General features: G+C 39.1%; 1 protein-coding gene across 1 annotated transcript in view; it reads left to right on the top strand.

The window, feature by feature from the left end:
* Positions 1-12,978, top strand: part of PHLDB2 (pleckstrin homology like domain family B member 2) — a 117,715-nt gene that overhangs the window by 80,857 nt on the left and 23,880 nt on the right. The window contains exons 9-12 of the mRNA XM_056109422.1: positions 2,442-2,531; positions 6,153-6,296; positions 9,573-9,713; positions 10,868-10,967. Of these exons, the coding sequence (XP_055965397.1) occupies positions 2,442-2,531; positions 6,153-6,296; positions 9,573-9,713; positions 10,868-10,967 (475 nt within the window). The remainder of the gene's footprint in view (positions 1-2,441; positions 2,532-6,152; positions 6,297-9,572; positions 9,714-10,867; positions 10,968-12,978) is intronic.

The following is a 12,978-nucleotide window of genomic DNA, read 5'->3' as shown; positions in this document are numbered from 1 at the left end:
AAAGGGAAAGGAAAGAAAAGAAAAGAAAAGAAAAGAAAAGAAAAGAAAAGAAAAGAAAAGAAAAGAAAAGAAAAAAGGGACAGACATAGAAAGATTGCACTCATCTGGGGAATATAAAGCAACAGAATGGGAGACGAACACCCAAGAATAGTTGAGATAAGTGCCAGGAGGTCTGCTGCAGGGCTTGGAAGCCGGCAGCACATGCTGTGGGGAAAGGCAGCTCAGCTAGAAAAGGGAACATCAAGTAAAGGGTGTTGGGAGGATCCTCCCAGGATGGGAGATGCATGCTGAAAGGAGACTATAGACCAAACATGATTGCCACTCAATGCCTCTTTTTAAACCACAACACCCCAAAGGAAAAAGAGAGCAAAAGGGAATGCCCTGTCACAAAGGCAGGGGGGATGGGGGGATGGGGGATGGGGGATGGGAGGGATACTGGGATCATTGGTGGTGGAGAATGGGCACTGGTGGAGGAATGGGTACTCGATCATTGTATAGCTGAAGCCCAAGCACGAAAGTTTGTAAGTCTACAACTCTACCTCATGGTGTTTCACTAATAAAAAAAAATAATAATTTAAAAATTCAAATATAAAAAATAAAAATTCTATATAATAGAACTAAAGAAAAAAAGACTTAAAAATTTCCCAATTTGGTCAGTAGATATCTCCATCCAAATAAAAATCTCAGCAGACGTTTCTGTATCACTTGATACAGCGACACTAAAATTTGTAGCTGATCCTCAATATTTGTGAATTCTGTGTTTGAATTTATCTACCCATTAAAATTTATTTGCAGGGCTGGAGCAATAGCAAGGTGGTTAGGGCATTTGCCTTGCACACAGCCAACCCGGGTTCGATTCCCAGCATCTCATATGGTCCCCCGAGCACCGCCTGAGTGCAGAGCCAGGAGTAACCCCTGTGCATAGCTGGGTGTGACCCAAAAAGCACACACACAAAAAAAAAAATTTGCAACTGTAAATCATTTCTTGTGCAGTCTGCATGGAACACTTTTAGGTACTCAGCTTGCACATCCCCAGCTGAAATATTTGTAATTTATTTGGTTTGGGGTCCACACCTGGTGGTGCTCAGGCCTTCTCCTGTTTCTGTACTCAGGGAAACACTCCTGGCAGTGCTTGGTGACCATATGCAATGCTAGGGATTGAACTGAAGTTGGCTGCATGTAAGACAAGCGCCTTAACCCCTACGCTCTTTTGTCTGTTCTCTCTCTCTTTTTTTTAACAGTTACAAAGCTTTAGTGTTTGAGTTTCAGTCATACAATGATCGAATACCCATTCTTCCACCAGTGCACATTCTCCACCACCAAGGTCCCCAGTATCCACACCCCCCCACTCCAATCCAGCCCTGTTTTAGTGTTCATTTTAACTTAATTTTAACTAAAATATGCACTATTTTAGTCTTCGTTTTAATGTAACTGTTATGAAAAATGAGACAACTATATGTTAAAATGCAGAATGTATTGATTATTCCAAATAACTTTAATAGGAACAAAATTGGAGAATCTATGTTATTTTATTTCAAAATTTGCTATAAACATGCAGTATTTCAGATGCTCCAGAAGTAGTTCCATACCTATTCGCTCTGTTCATTTTTGACAAAAGATCCAAAACAATCCAGCAGGGAAAGGAAAGTCTTTCCAACAAATGTTGCCAGATAATCTGATTCAATATGGAAAAATGCAAACCTGAATACCAGCTGTTCTCCAACCATGCAGATAAATTCAAAACATGTCATAGATCTGTCAAAAATGAAATGATATAATTTCCAGAAGCAAATGTAATAGTATATCGTTATGGTCTTGGGGTAAGCAAAAACTCCTTAAAATGGGGACTGGAGAGATAGCAGAGCGGGTAGGGCGTTTGCCTTGCACGCGGCTGACTCGGGTTCGATTCCCAGCATCCCATATGGTCCCCGAGCACTGCCAGGAGTGGCTTCTGAGTGCAGAGCCAGGAGTAACCCCTGTGCATCTCAGGGTGTGACCCAAAAAGCAAAAAAAAAAACCTCCTTAAAAAGGAATTGACAAAGGACTTACAGACAGGATATATTGAAAACTCCTGGGGCCAGAGCAATAGTACAGCAGATTGGCCATTTCCCTTGCACAGGACTGACCTGGGTTCGATTCCCAGCATCACATGTGGTGCCCCCAGCATTTCCAGGAGAAATTCCTGAGTGCAGAGCCAGAATTAAACCCTGAGTGGGTGTGACTCAAACAACAACAACAACAACAACAAATAAGAAGAGCAATATAAAAACTTAAAAACTCCTACAATTCAGTGATGATAAATGCACAAATAAAACAAAGACTTTAGTACAAACACTTAACCAACACAAAGATATTTTAAGATCTAATATAAAATTTTAAAATATCATTAATACCACTAAAATCCGAGGTTGACTAAGTTTAATAGATGTTGTTTTCTTCAGGAAAAGGAAAATCTTTGTAATTTGGAAAAGAAATATGCCAGCCTCTCTGGGGGGAAAGGTTTTCCTGTGAACTCCAATACATTAAAAGAGGTAAGCTATGATTTTACATGTCCACTCATTATGCCTTCAAAACCAGGAGATGTATCACAGTTTTATGTGATTCATTGAATAGGAAAACCATGAATTTAAGATTAAATAAATACACAATGCTTTGGTAGTTTTTCTACCTTTCATCATTCATGTTTTGAAGATTGTGTGTGTGTGTGTGTGTGTGTGTGTCTGTGTGTGTGTATGTCTGTGTCTGTGTCTGTGTGCTTTGCTTGGCAACGATATGATTTCTCTTGGACTTTCAAAAAATATAGGATCCAGAGAGACTACTTTTAAATTTTCTTCTCTCCTTCCTGCAATATCATTTTTCACTGCCTACTTTTTCTTTCTTCTCTACATCTTAATAAAACATTAAGTTTGAGGATATGGTCTGGTTTCTTTTTTTCTTCTCTGTTTTTCTTCTTCTTTTTTTTTTTTAGTTGTCTCCTTAAATTGGAAATTTCACTTTACCTTAAACTATACACACTCTTTATCCCAAACATTCATCTTTTTCAAACCTCATTACTATTCTTTCCCAAGTATCTTTTTATAGAATTACATGGCTACGTTGGTAGAATATTCTCTAAGTTTAGAAATGTCACTCTGACTGAGAAAAAAAACCTTTTTTGTTAAAAAACAAAAAAAAGGTTTTCTTTTACATAAAATGTGCATGATAAAAAAAACTTTTATATATTGTATTAAAATGGACAGCAACTAGGAATTCTCACATGAACAGTAGTGTGTGTGTGTACACGCGCATGCGTGTGTTTGTGTTTGTGTATGTGTGTGTCAATATGTGAAGTAAAATGTTTGTTAATATGTTGTGTTCTCTGTGGATGTTAGAAACACTTTATGTAATATTTCTATGAGTTCTTAGACCATCCTATTTCATGGTTTCTCTCATTATTCATAATACAGACCTGGGAGTTTCAGTGAACAAAGTATGGTAATGAATGGAATTTAGCAGATTGTCAGCAAGATAGGCCAGGCCAGATTCTGAGTCATGTTAAAGAGGTTGGTGGCTTAGATTAGAGCAATAGTTGAGAGATGGAGAAACTTGGATGCAGTGAGAGATAAGCAGAGGGAGGTTGACTCACAGATTAGCTCACAAATTAGATGTGGGGATGAAGCAAAAAAAAAAAAAAAGAGGGAGGTTTTTAAGGAAAGAGGCCATTATATCACTTTGAATAAGTAGGTGGATTGTAATTTCATTTTCCTAAGAATAGGCAAAACAGAAGTAAGAATAACTTTTTAAGGGATGGTTTACTGTTGACTCTGGATGGAGAGTTTGGAGTGTTTATAGCATATAAATGAAAAAGATAGGTTCCAGACTTCTTCTAGTACAAGAACAAAATCTTTTCTTTAGCTGACATTGGTCCTTTTCTCTTCAAACTTTTTATGTCAAAAGTTCACTTGACCTTTTTTATTTTTTAAATTTAATTTTATTTTTATAAAGTTGTTCATAATGATTTATTACAGTCAATAATCCAACACCAAATCCACCATAATTACATCTTCCCACCACCATTATTTCTAATTTTCCAAATCACCACCCAAGCCTGCCCCAATAGCAGGCCCTAAATAATTTATTTTGTATTGCTTGTTATGAATAATTCACTAAAAATGATCAAAAAAAATTTCTTAGAAGAAAGTGTGTGAAGATTGTTGTATCTCTCCCCGGACCCATTAAACCCTTGAATAAGAGATTACTGACATGTTGGTACAGGTTAAGCCAGGTGTGTTAATATTTTCTTAATCGAGATTGGTTGCCTTCTACTGGACATCCCATCCAATGTGGTGTTCTACTTCTGGGATATCAGTAGTGTAGAGTATGAGATGTCACTCCAGGAATTCTAAAATTTTGCATGGAGTGATAAAGCTGGTGTTAAATTTTTAACTGGATGATAACTTTGGGATCTGGAAGCATCTCTGCAGCCTATTGATCTCTTTCAAGATTTATTTGTGAGTCTCTGGATCATGGCCAGTTAATGAGCAAGGCTCCTGGAAGAACAGAGGGATCTGGGGGAGATCGCGCATCCCTGACTCTGTTGAGAGCCTGGAGATTTTTATCACAAAACCCACATTCCTGAGTTTTTCAACAGATTGTTCTTGTATGAGGCTCATCCCGAGCCTGTGGAGTCTGGCCATGAGTATACGGTGATTGGATTTTAGAGGCTCTGTTTGGGAGGGTGGTGGGCTCACCCGCCCCCTTCCGGGGTGCCATGGCTGAGACTCAGCTTAGTGTGGGGTCTGAAAACATCTCTGCCTCACTTGGCTTTTTGACTATTTTCGTGCATCTGTAACTCTTGTGTTTATTATTCATATGTCCTATTTCTTGTACCAAGTAGACTTGACTCACAAGCTATGCTGATCTCTCTCCCTTCCTTCCTATGATGTCTAATCAGTATAATGATTTTATTTTGTACAGTTTATTATTTGAAAGGATTGATGAGTTAATAAAAGATCCCAGATGTCAAATTTAACTTAATTCTACTTTAGAGAGAGAGATTATTTTATACCTTCTTTTCTTTATACTGTTTCATTGGTGTGGTAAAAATTATGATTGATCTATACAATTAACTTTCCATGAAAATTTATAGTGTTTTTTCCTAACAAATAAATTCAGGAGTTCTGATGAGTAAGATTTTGATTCATGGATATTTTCTCTAAACTGAAGCCAGAGCTAAATTTTGGAATTTCAAGTCACTAGAAATCCACCTGGGGATAGTTTGGGAACTATTGAAACTGCCCTAAATTGAAATATCCTGCAATTGGAGTTCTGCCTTATGTGTTTATAGTTGTATATGTGGTGCATAAATATGTATAATTAAATTAAATATGTATATAATTAAATAGGAAAAACTTACCCCATGACTCTGTTCTTTTTTATTCTCACTTGGTTGAATGCCTTATAGCTAGATTGGTATGGTATAGTAATAACTAGATCACCATTACATGATTTAAGAACAAATTACTGTTTTTAAAATATTGGTGTAAAATCCAACAATACTCAGACAATTTTACTCACACTCTAATTTTTTTTAAGAGAGAGGGAGCAGTTTGGGCCACACAGAGGGGTACTCAAGCGGCTACTTCTGGTAGTACTTGGGGACTTTATGGTAGGGGTCAAGCTGGGGCCTGCCGCATGTAAGGCAAATCCCTTAACATCTATTATATCTCTGGACCCACACTCTAATTTTTCAGGAAAGAGAAGAAGAGGGGGAAATCTAAAAATAAAGATTTTGGAAAAGGTAACTGAATTAGAGTGTGAGTGATCGCATTGTCAATATTACGTCTCAGATTTTTGTGTGCTATTTGTTCAAGTATTGTAAAGTAAAAATATCATCACAGAATGATTGTGGATACCTCTGGATATTTCAATGTTGAATATTCTCAATATAGTCATTCTGATTTCACCAAAAAAAATGTAATATTTGGGACATAATTCTTAAAGATTAAGCACCATATTAATTGCTGATGATTCCTTTAATGAAACATTTGATAATACCACAGATATCTGGCTATGCTGCTCTGAGCTAACTCCATTGTACTGGGAGCATTAATACCCTTGCATGCTTCAGCTTTGGCTTTCTTTGTGTTTAATTTCTGAATTCCTCCTTTTAGGGCTATATCAGTGTAAGTGAAATTAATGAGCCATGTGGCAATTCCACGAATCTATCCCCTTCCACTCAGTTCCCTGCTGATGCTGATGCTGTTGCCACTGGGCCTACCACAGCTGTGCTGGTGAGCCAGCCACAAAATAAAGAGGTGTGTTGGCATGACATTTCATTCATTCATTCACTGCTTTACTCATGTCAAAAATTAACCCATGGTTAACTGAAAATGAGTATATGTCTGACAATGTTATATCTGGTAAACAAGAGTGATGCTGAATTTGACAAACACCATTTGGAGGCCACTGCTCTATAATTATGATACTTAAAAACAAGAAACGTATGGCAGAATGGAGTCCTAAGAGTTCAGCATCTTCGAATTACATCTTAAGTCTCCAATCTGACTTTTCTTGGAAATCATAAAGTCTTTCTAAAATGATTGCTTTAAATTACCTCTCTGATTTGATTTTTGGTTTTTGTCTGTTTCGCAGTCTAGATTCTTAAAATTATAATGTCAGCAAACCTCGAGGGATGAGAATGTTTTCTACTGATCCAAGTTGCTTACATTGTGGGATTTTAAAAGGAAGCTAAATTAAAAAGTTAATGCCCATCATTTGTGACTTCTTGATTTAATTATGACAAAGCCAAGCAATTGGATTGATTTTCTTTCTTTCTTCTTTCTTTTCATATGGAAACATATATATATATACTTCTTTCTCCTGTAAAGCAAGGATCACTTGTCTATTCTGGATTTATGTTTCCTTCCACTCTTTTTCCTATCACTCAACCTCCATCAGCCCCTTGGCCTGAAGTCCTGGCTTCATCTGTCCATCCTTTCCCTTTAAATGACACGCCTCCTCCTTTACCAGCTAAGAAACACAGAAGGCAACAGGAGCAACAGGTAACTAGGAACTCGTATTAAAAGTGTGATTCTGACCTGATAGCAAAGTAACTTATATGAAAATTTTTTTCAACTTTTACAAAGGGATTTTTTTAAAACAAACCATATCCTCCTTTGGATTTGGATGTATTTGAGTTTGGTTTGGGTTCTTAAAGGACATTCAGCATAATCTGAATTATTAGGATTATTATAGATTTTTCCCCCCTCCCAATGGGCTCCTAGTCAACACTCAGGGGACCTGAGGACCAATCCCAGAGGGTCCCAGTCAGTAGGGCCAGAGGGATGAATTCTAGTGCCAGGGGATGTCTTGCTGTTTGGACCCTGCAGTGCCAGAGACAAGCAGGGTCTCCCTGCAGTGCTTGGGAGCAGGAGTCAGGGTCCTACCTAGCAATGCTGCTTAGACCTTAAGGGTTATACCTGGCAATGCTGGAAGACTTTGTGTTGCCAAGATGGAGCCAGGGTGTGGTATCTCCCCAGGCTGTCTAGTTTTTAAGGCATTAGTCACCTGGCTTTAGACATGTCTGAACTCATATCACACCCTTAGGCTTCAGCTCACATTCATCCAAATATTTCCACTTACCTTAGGTGTTTCCCAAAGTAATGATTATTTGCATAAATTCATGGTAGAAAGAGCTGCCATGTCTACAGAAACATTTTTTTCTGCACATTATTGAAACCATGATCACAATCACAACCATCCTGTTATTCGTCCTGTTATTGCCTCGAGCAGGCCCCAGTAACGTCTCCTTCGTCCTAGCCCTGAGATTTTTTTTAAAGAAGTGCCATATTCAAGGCTCTTTCAGAGTTAGGAGAATGAGACCCTTCATTGTTACTGGTATTTGGCATATTGGGTACGCCACGGGGAGTTTTCCAGACTCTGCCGTGTGGGCAGGCTACATTCGGTAGCCTGCCAGTTTGTCCAAAGTAGGAATGAGATGATAAGATGTCCGCTTCCGGGAGCTGGGTTTTATAGTCTCTGATAACCGACATATTTCCTATGCTATCTGTCAAGATATGCAAAACTTTTTACAAATATTTCATTTTACCCTAACCAGGTGGGATAAGAATTATATCCATGTTGACATTCAATGGACAAGCTAGTTACTCACATCTGTCTATCTGTCTAGGCAAGTAGCTTGTCCAATCAAAGGCTACACTACAAGCAGTGTACTACGACTATAAGACAATAGTTTTTTCTTGTTTTCATTTTTGTGCCATTTCTAGTGGTGCTCAGACTCCTGGTCTTGCACTCAGGAATAACTCCTGGTGGTGCTTGAGGGACCATATGGGATCCTTGCCAGGGATCAAACCTGAGTGAGCTGCATGGGAGGCAAACACCCTATCCTCTGTACTATCACTCTGGCCCCAAACAACAGTTTTCTTCATTGAACTTTTAAAAAATATTTTAAAATTAAATAAATAATTTACTATTCTAAATGTTTTGATTTTTTAGTACAATCAGTATGTAAGTACTATACTAATCGGTTTGGATATCCCTTTTGGCTATGTGAATTTGACCCCCTCAAAACCCTAAAATATCCTAAGATTGTCAGATCTCCAAATCAAGATTTGCTGTACTTAGCCCTTACATTTCCTGAAAGTACCTTTTACTGTTAACTTCTCTTAATTGTATCTGCAAACTATTTTTATGTTAGTGAACAGTAGCTAACATATATAGGTAACTGTAAAGTTAATATGCACATATTTCTCATGACCAGAATAGAGATTGACAATAAATTTGATTACTCAAATTTACATTGATCTTATGAAGCATTGCAAACCCTATAAAGAACTTTAAATTAAGAAATAACTTTACTACTAAGTACATTTTTAGAGGTAACAAAGAAAGTGTGTATAGATTTCAAGTGAGCAAAATTTTTTCCTTAGAATTTCAAAGAAAATAAAACACAACCCAAAAAACCCCCAGTTGTCCCCACTAGGATTTTTAACTGAGCGTTTACTGCCAGGTTCCTAGGGTTTTTTTTTCCCAGTAAAATATCACTTAGAGGGATGTTTTTCATGGAGACATGAGAGTTTAGAGTTTGTGGGATTAAATTATTATTCCATCTTAGAAATAGCTTTCCAATTCATTTTTCTTCTTTTCATTTTCTTCCTTCTCCCTGTCCTTGGTCCCCTCACACTGGGATCTGTGCTATCACACAGAATGTGCCCACACACAAGGGGAGAAACTGTGCTTGCAATATTGCACTGGCTCTTTGCCATCCACGTGACGACCATCATAATAATTTATAAGTTGTCCCAAGGCCCCAAGGCAGCAGGAACTAAATATGGAAGGTGGATTTTAACAAATGTTTCTAGATTCAGTCATAAATTCTTAAGGGTGCCTATATTTCTTGTCAAATGTTAGTCTTCATCTCTTAGTGAACATGAGTGAAAATGGAATCCTTCTAAAGATATAATCTGATAAAATTCTAAAATTTTTTTTTTTGTAAATACGTACTTCTTCTTTTCTCTGGCCTGTTTCAGTTTGACAAGTATTGCTATTTTGCTTTATATTTGCATTTAAAGCACTTTAGAAGTCTGGAAGAAAGAAAAAAACAGCACAAAGAAGGCCTCTATCTGAGTGACACTTTGCCTCGAAAGAAAGCGGCCCCTTCCATATCCCCACATTTCAGCAGTGCTACTATGGGGAGAAGCACCACCCCAAAGGTAGGACTTAGGGAGAACCCTGAGTTTCACATTCAATGAGTCTTCTGCTCTTTATGTTAACAGATGTACAAAGACTCAAAGAAAATACCAAATAAAAGATCATTAAATTTGCTTGCAGGGAAGGCTCTATGTCTAAATCTCATTTTTCCGTACTCTTTGGAATCGTAAGTCCTCTGATCAAGGAAAGAGGACCAGGGTTTAATCTAGCGCACGAGTGATGGAACGCATCCACGTGTGACAGATTCTCCTGGCTGCATTCCAGCTCTGAAAACGGGAAGATATAAACTGTGGATTCCAGGAGTAATAGTCACAAATATTTATTGAGTCATTTTCATACATGTGATGCTAAGCTAAGCTAAGCCCTATATGGGTATCGTCTCCTTTTAAAACTATGCAGAACACTATGCAGTAGAGGTGCTATTGTCTTCTTTGTTCCTACGGATAAACTGAGGTGGTAAGAAGCAAACTGGCTAGCCCAAGTGCCCTGAGCCAGTCAGTAGTGATGCTTGAAGGGGAGCCCCCCAATGCCTGATGCCTGAGTCCTTCTTGTTCCATCACATATTCAAGGGATCATGGCTAGAAGAGGTGGGAAGGCAAGAAGGCCGAGAGACAAATCCTTTTGACCCTCTGTTTGCGCTTAAGCAGAAATTATGTACGAATCTCCTTTATAAACTATTGTTCCCAAGTGTATTTTGCATAAAGAATTTTACTCTTTTTCAAAGTAAAGGCTTTTTGGACGCCCTCTGGGTAGTTCATAGCTTTATCCAGTTTTCAGTCTCTAGAAAATAGGAGCTTGTGGAGACGGATGCACTTGTGACTCCGTCCGGGTGCATGTGTGCATGCGTGCCAGTGCTTGCGTCTGCCCTCTGCTTTTGTGCATGAGCAACTTTCAGTCGTTTTTAAGTTGGTTTTACATCATGTTTTCCCCCATGCACCTTAGCCCTTGGAATCGCTGATGCTGGAGGAATTGCTGTGATGCGAACCCCTTGGGAGGGACAGCAGCCCCCCTTTACAATGTAGCATCAGTAAAGGGGGTGCAAAGGCATTCCCTGCCCTCTGCACTTGGATTGGAACTGTGGAAACAGGAATGGTCCATGTCCTAGAGGACCGCTAGCAGCAAGTTTTGCTGGAATATTTTCTCCCGATTCTCACAGGCTCACCTGCCCCTGGGACAGAGCAACAGCTGTGGCAGTGTTCTCCCCCACTCGCTGGCAACCATAACCAGAGACTCAGAATCTCGGAGGATGCTCAGAGGTATGTACCTTTGGAATCAAATGTCATGTCTTTGGTTCAAGCATTAGATTCCTCCCTGAGACAAGATCAGAGCAGGTATGGGATTGTCAGAGGGATTCAACCAAAGTCGACGATTGGACTCATTACTCTGTCCCCTCTGGAGAGGGATGCATCTCTTCTTATTCTTGTTTTAAGATCACGTTCCCATGCATGTAAGACTGATACCTTTTAAACATACTCAGTGTACTTCATAAGTGAAGTAGAATTTTTAAATCCAGAAAACGCCTAGAAAACTATGAACCGTCTTGTTGGGTAGAAAGGTAAGATCGCTGAGATTCAAAATTATTATCAGGGCTCTTCATGATGTTGCTCACCTGCTTTGTGGCTAAGTTACTCTTTTGGTCCATGTTCTGAGGGTCTTTAAAATGATGGGATCCTTACCCTTGAAATTGTAATAGTCAAGTGAGAAAGAAAGACACTGAAAAGATATCCATACAGTGTAGTAAATGTGGTGGCAGAGATATGCCTGGGGTGTAAATGGGGATGCAATGAAGGGCACGCATTCAATCTCTCTTTTTCATTCGTTTTTGGGTCACACCTAGTGATGCCCAGGGATTTCTTCTGACCCTTTGCCAGGGATCACTCCTGGCAGCATTCAGAGGACCATATGGGGTACCAGGGATTGAATTCAGGTTGGCCGTGTGCAAGGCAACCACCTTACCTGCTGTATGATAGCTCTAAACATATTTGAACATTAGTGGGAATGAAACTGTTTCTCCAAGCTGCTCTGGAATTTGCCCACCCTTTACTGCTGGTAACAGGGATAAACACTGGTTTTCTATTAGCAAAAAAAGAAAAAAAAAAGAAAGAAAGGAAAGTGCATTTATATATACTAATATATTTGTACATATATTCATAATTTTTGATATACATATATGTACATACATATGATGTGTAAGATATCTGTATATAAATATAAGCATACCATACATTTTATATTATGTACTACCTCTAAGGACTGTAGCCATAGCATAGCAGGTAGGGCTGTGCAAGCGGCCTTGCAAGATCCAGGTTTGATTCTTCCACCCCTCTCAGAGAGCCCGGCAAGCTACCAAGAGCATCCCGCCCGCACGGCAGAGTCTGGCAAGCTCCCCGTGGCATATTCGATATGCCAAAAACAGTAACAGCAGTCTCACAATGGAGAAGTTACTGGTGCATGCTTGAGCAAATCATTGAACAGCGGGACGACAGTGCTACAATGCTACAGTGCTACTACCACTAAGAACTTGCTTAAGGTTTTCAAAACATTGCTAGAAGTCATTCGAGTTAAAAGAGAGACCAGGGAGATAGTTAAAGTAGTATGTGTGCACCTCTCTTTTTTTCTTGTTTATTTTTGTTTTGGGGGACCACAGTTCATCAGTGCTCAAGGCTTACTTCTGCTTTTGCACTCAGAGATCACTCCTGGCAGTGCTCAGAAGGCCATCTGGAATGGCAGAGCTCAGACCCAGGTCAGCTAAGTGCAAGGCAAGTGCCCTACCTGCTGTCCTATCTCTTTAGCCCGAGTGTGCAGCTCTGACTTCAATTCTCAGCACTTCATGGCCGTTGGGTACTACTGGAGAGTGACTTGGTAGGCCACAAGCAATGAACTAAACCATTATACCTATAGCATCAAACTGAATTTTGCTGAATATGGCCCCAGGGTCCCCAACACAGCATCATTAGGAGTAGCTCCTATACACATAAAAGAGTTAATCAAGGTTATAGTATTCATGAAATAAGTATATAATATATAACAAATTTACCATGTTAACATTTGAATGAAATCAGATACATTTATCTTCTATTTTTCCTAACCCAAGTTCTTACCAAATTTTTAAAAAGATCTTAGGTAAGGTAAGGTAAAGGCCCTCCCGTTGATCGTCGATTTGCTCGAGCGGGCCCAGTAACGTCTCCATTGGAGACTTTGTTGTTACTGTGTCTGGCATATCGAATACTCTCGGTAGCTTGCCGGGCTCTCCGAGAGGGGCGGAGG

The sequence above is a fragment of the Sorex fumeus genome, unplaced genomic scaffold (assembly GCF_029834395.1).
Source record: "Sorex fumeus unplaced genomic scaffold, SorFum_2.1 ptg000265l, whole genome shotgun sequence".
NCBI lineage: Eukaryota > Metazoa > Chordata > Mammalia > Eulipotyphla > Soricidae > Sorex > Sorex fumeus.
This window is presented reverse-complemented; position numbering and strand designations above follow the sequence as displayed.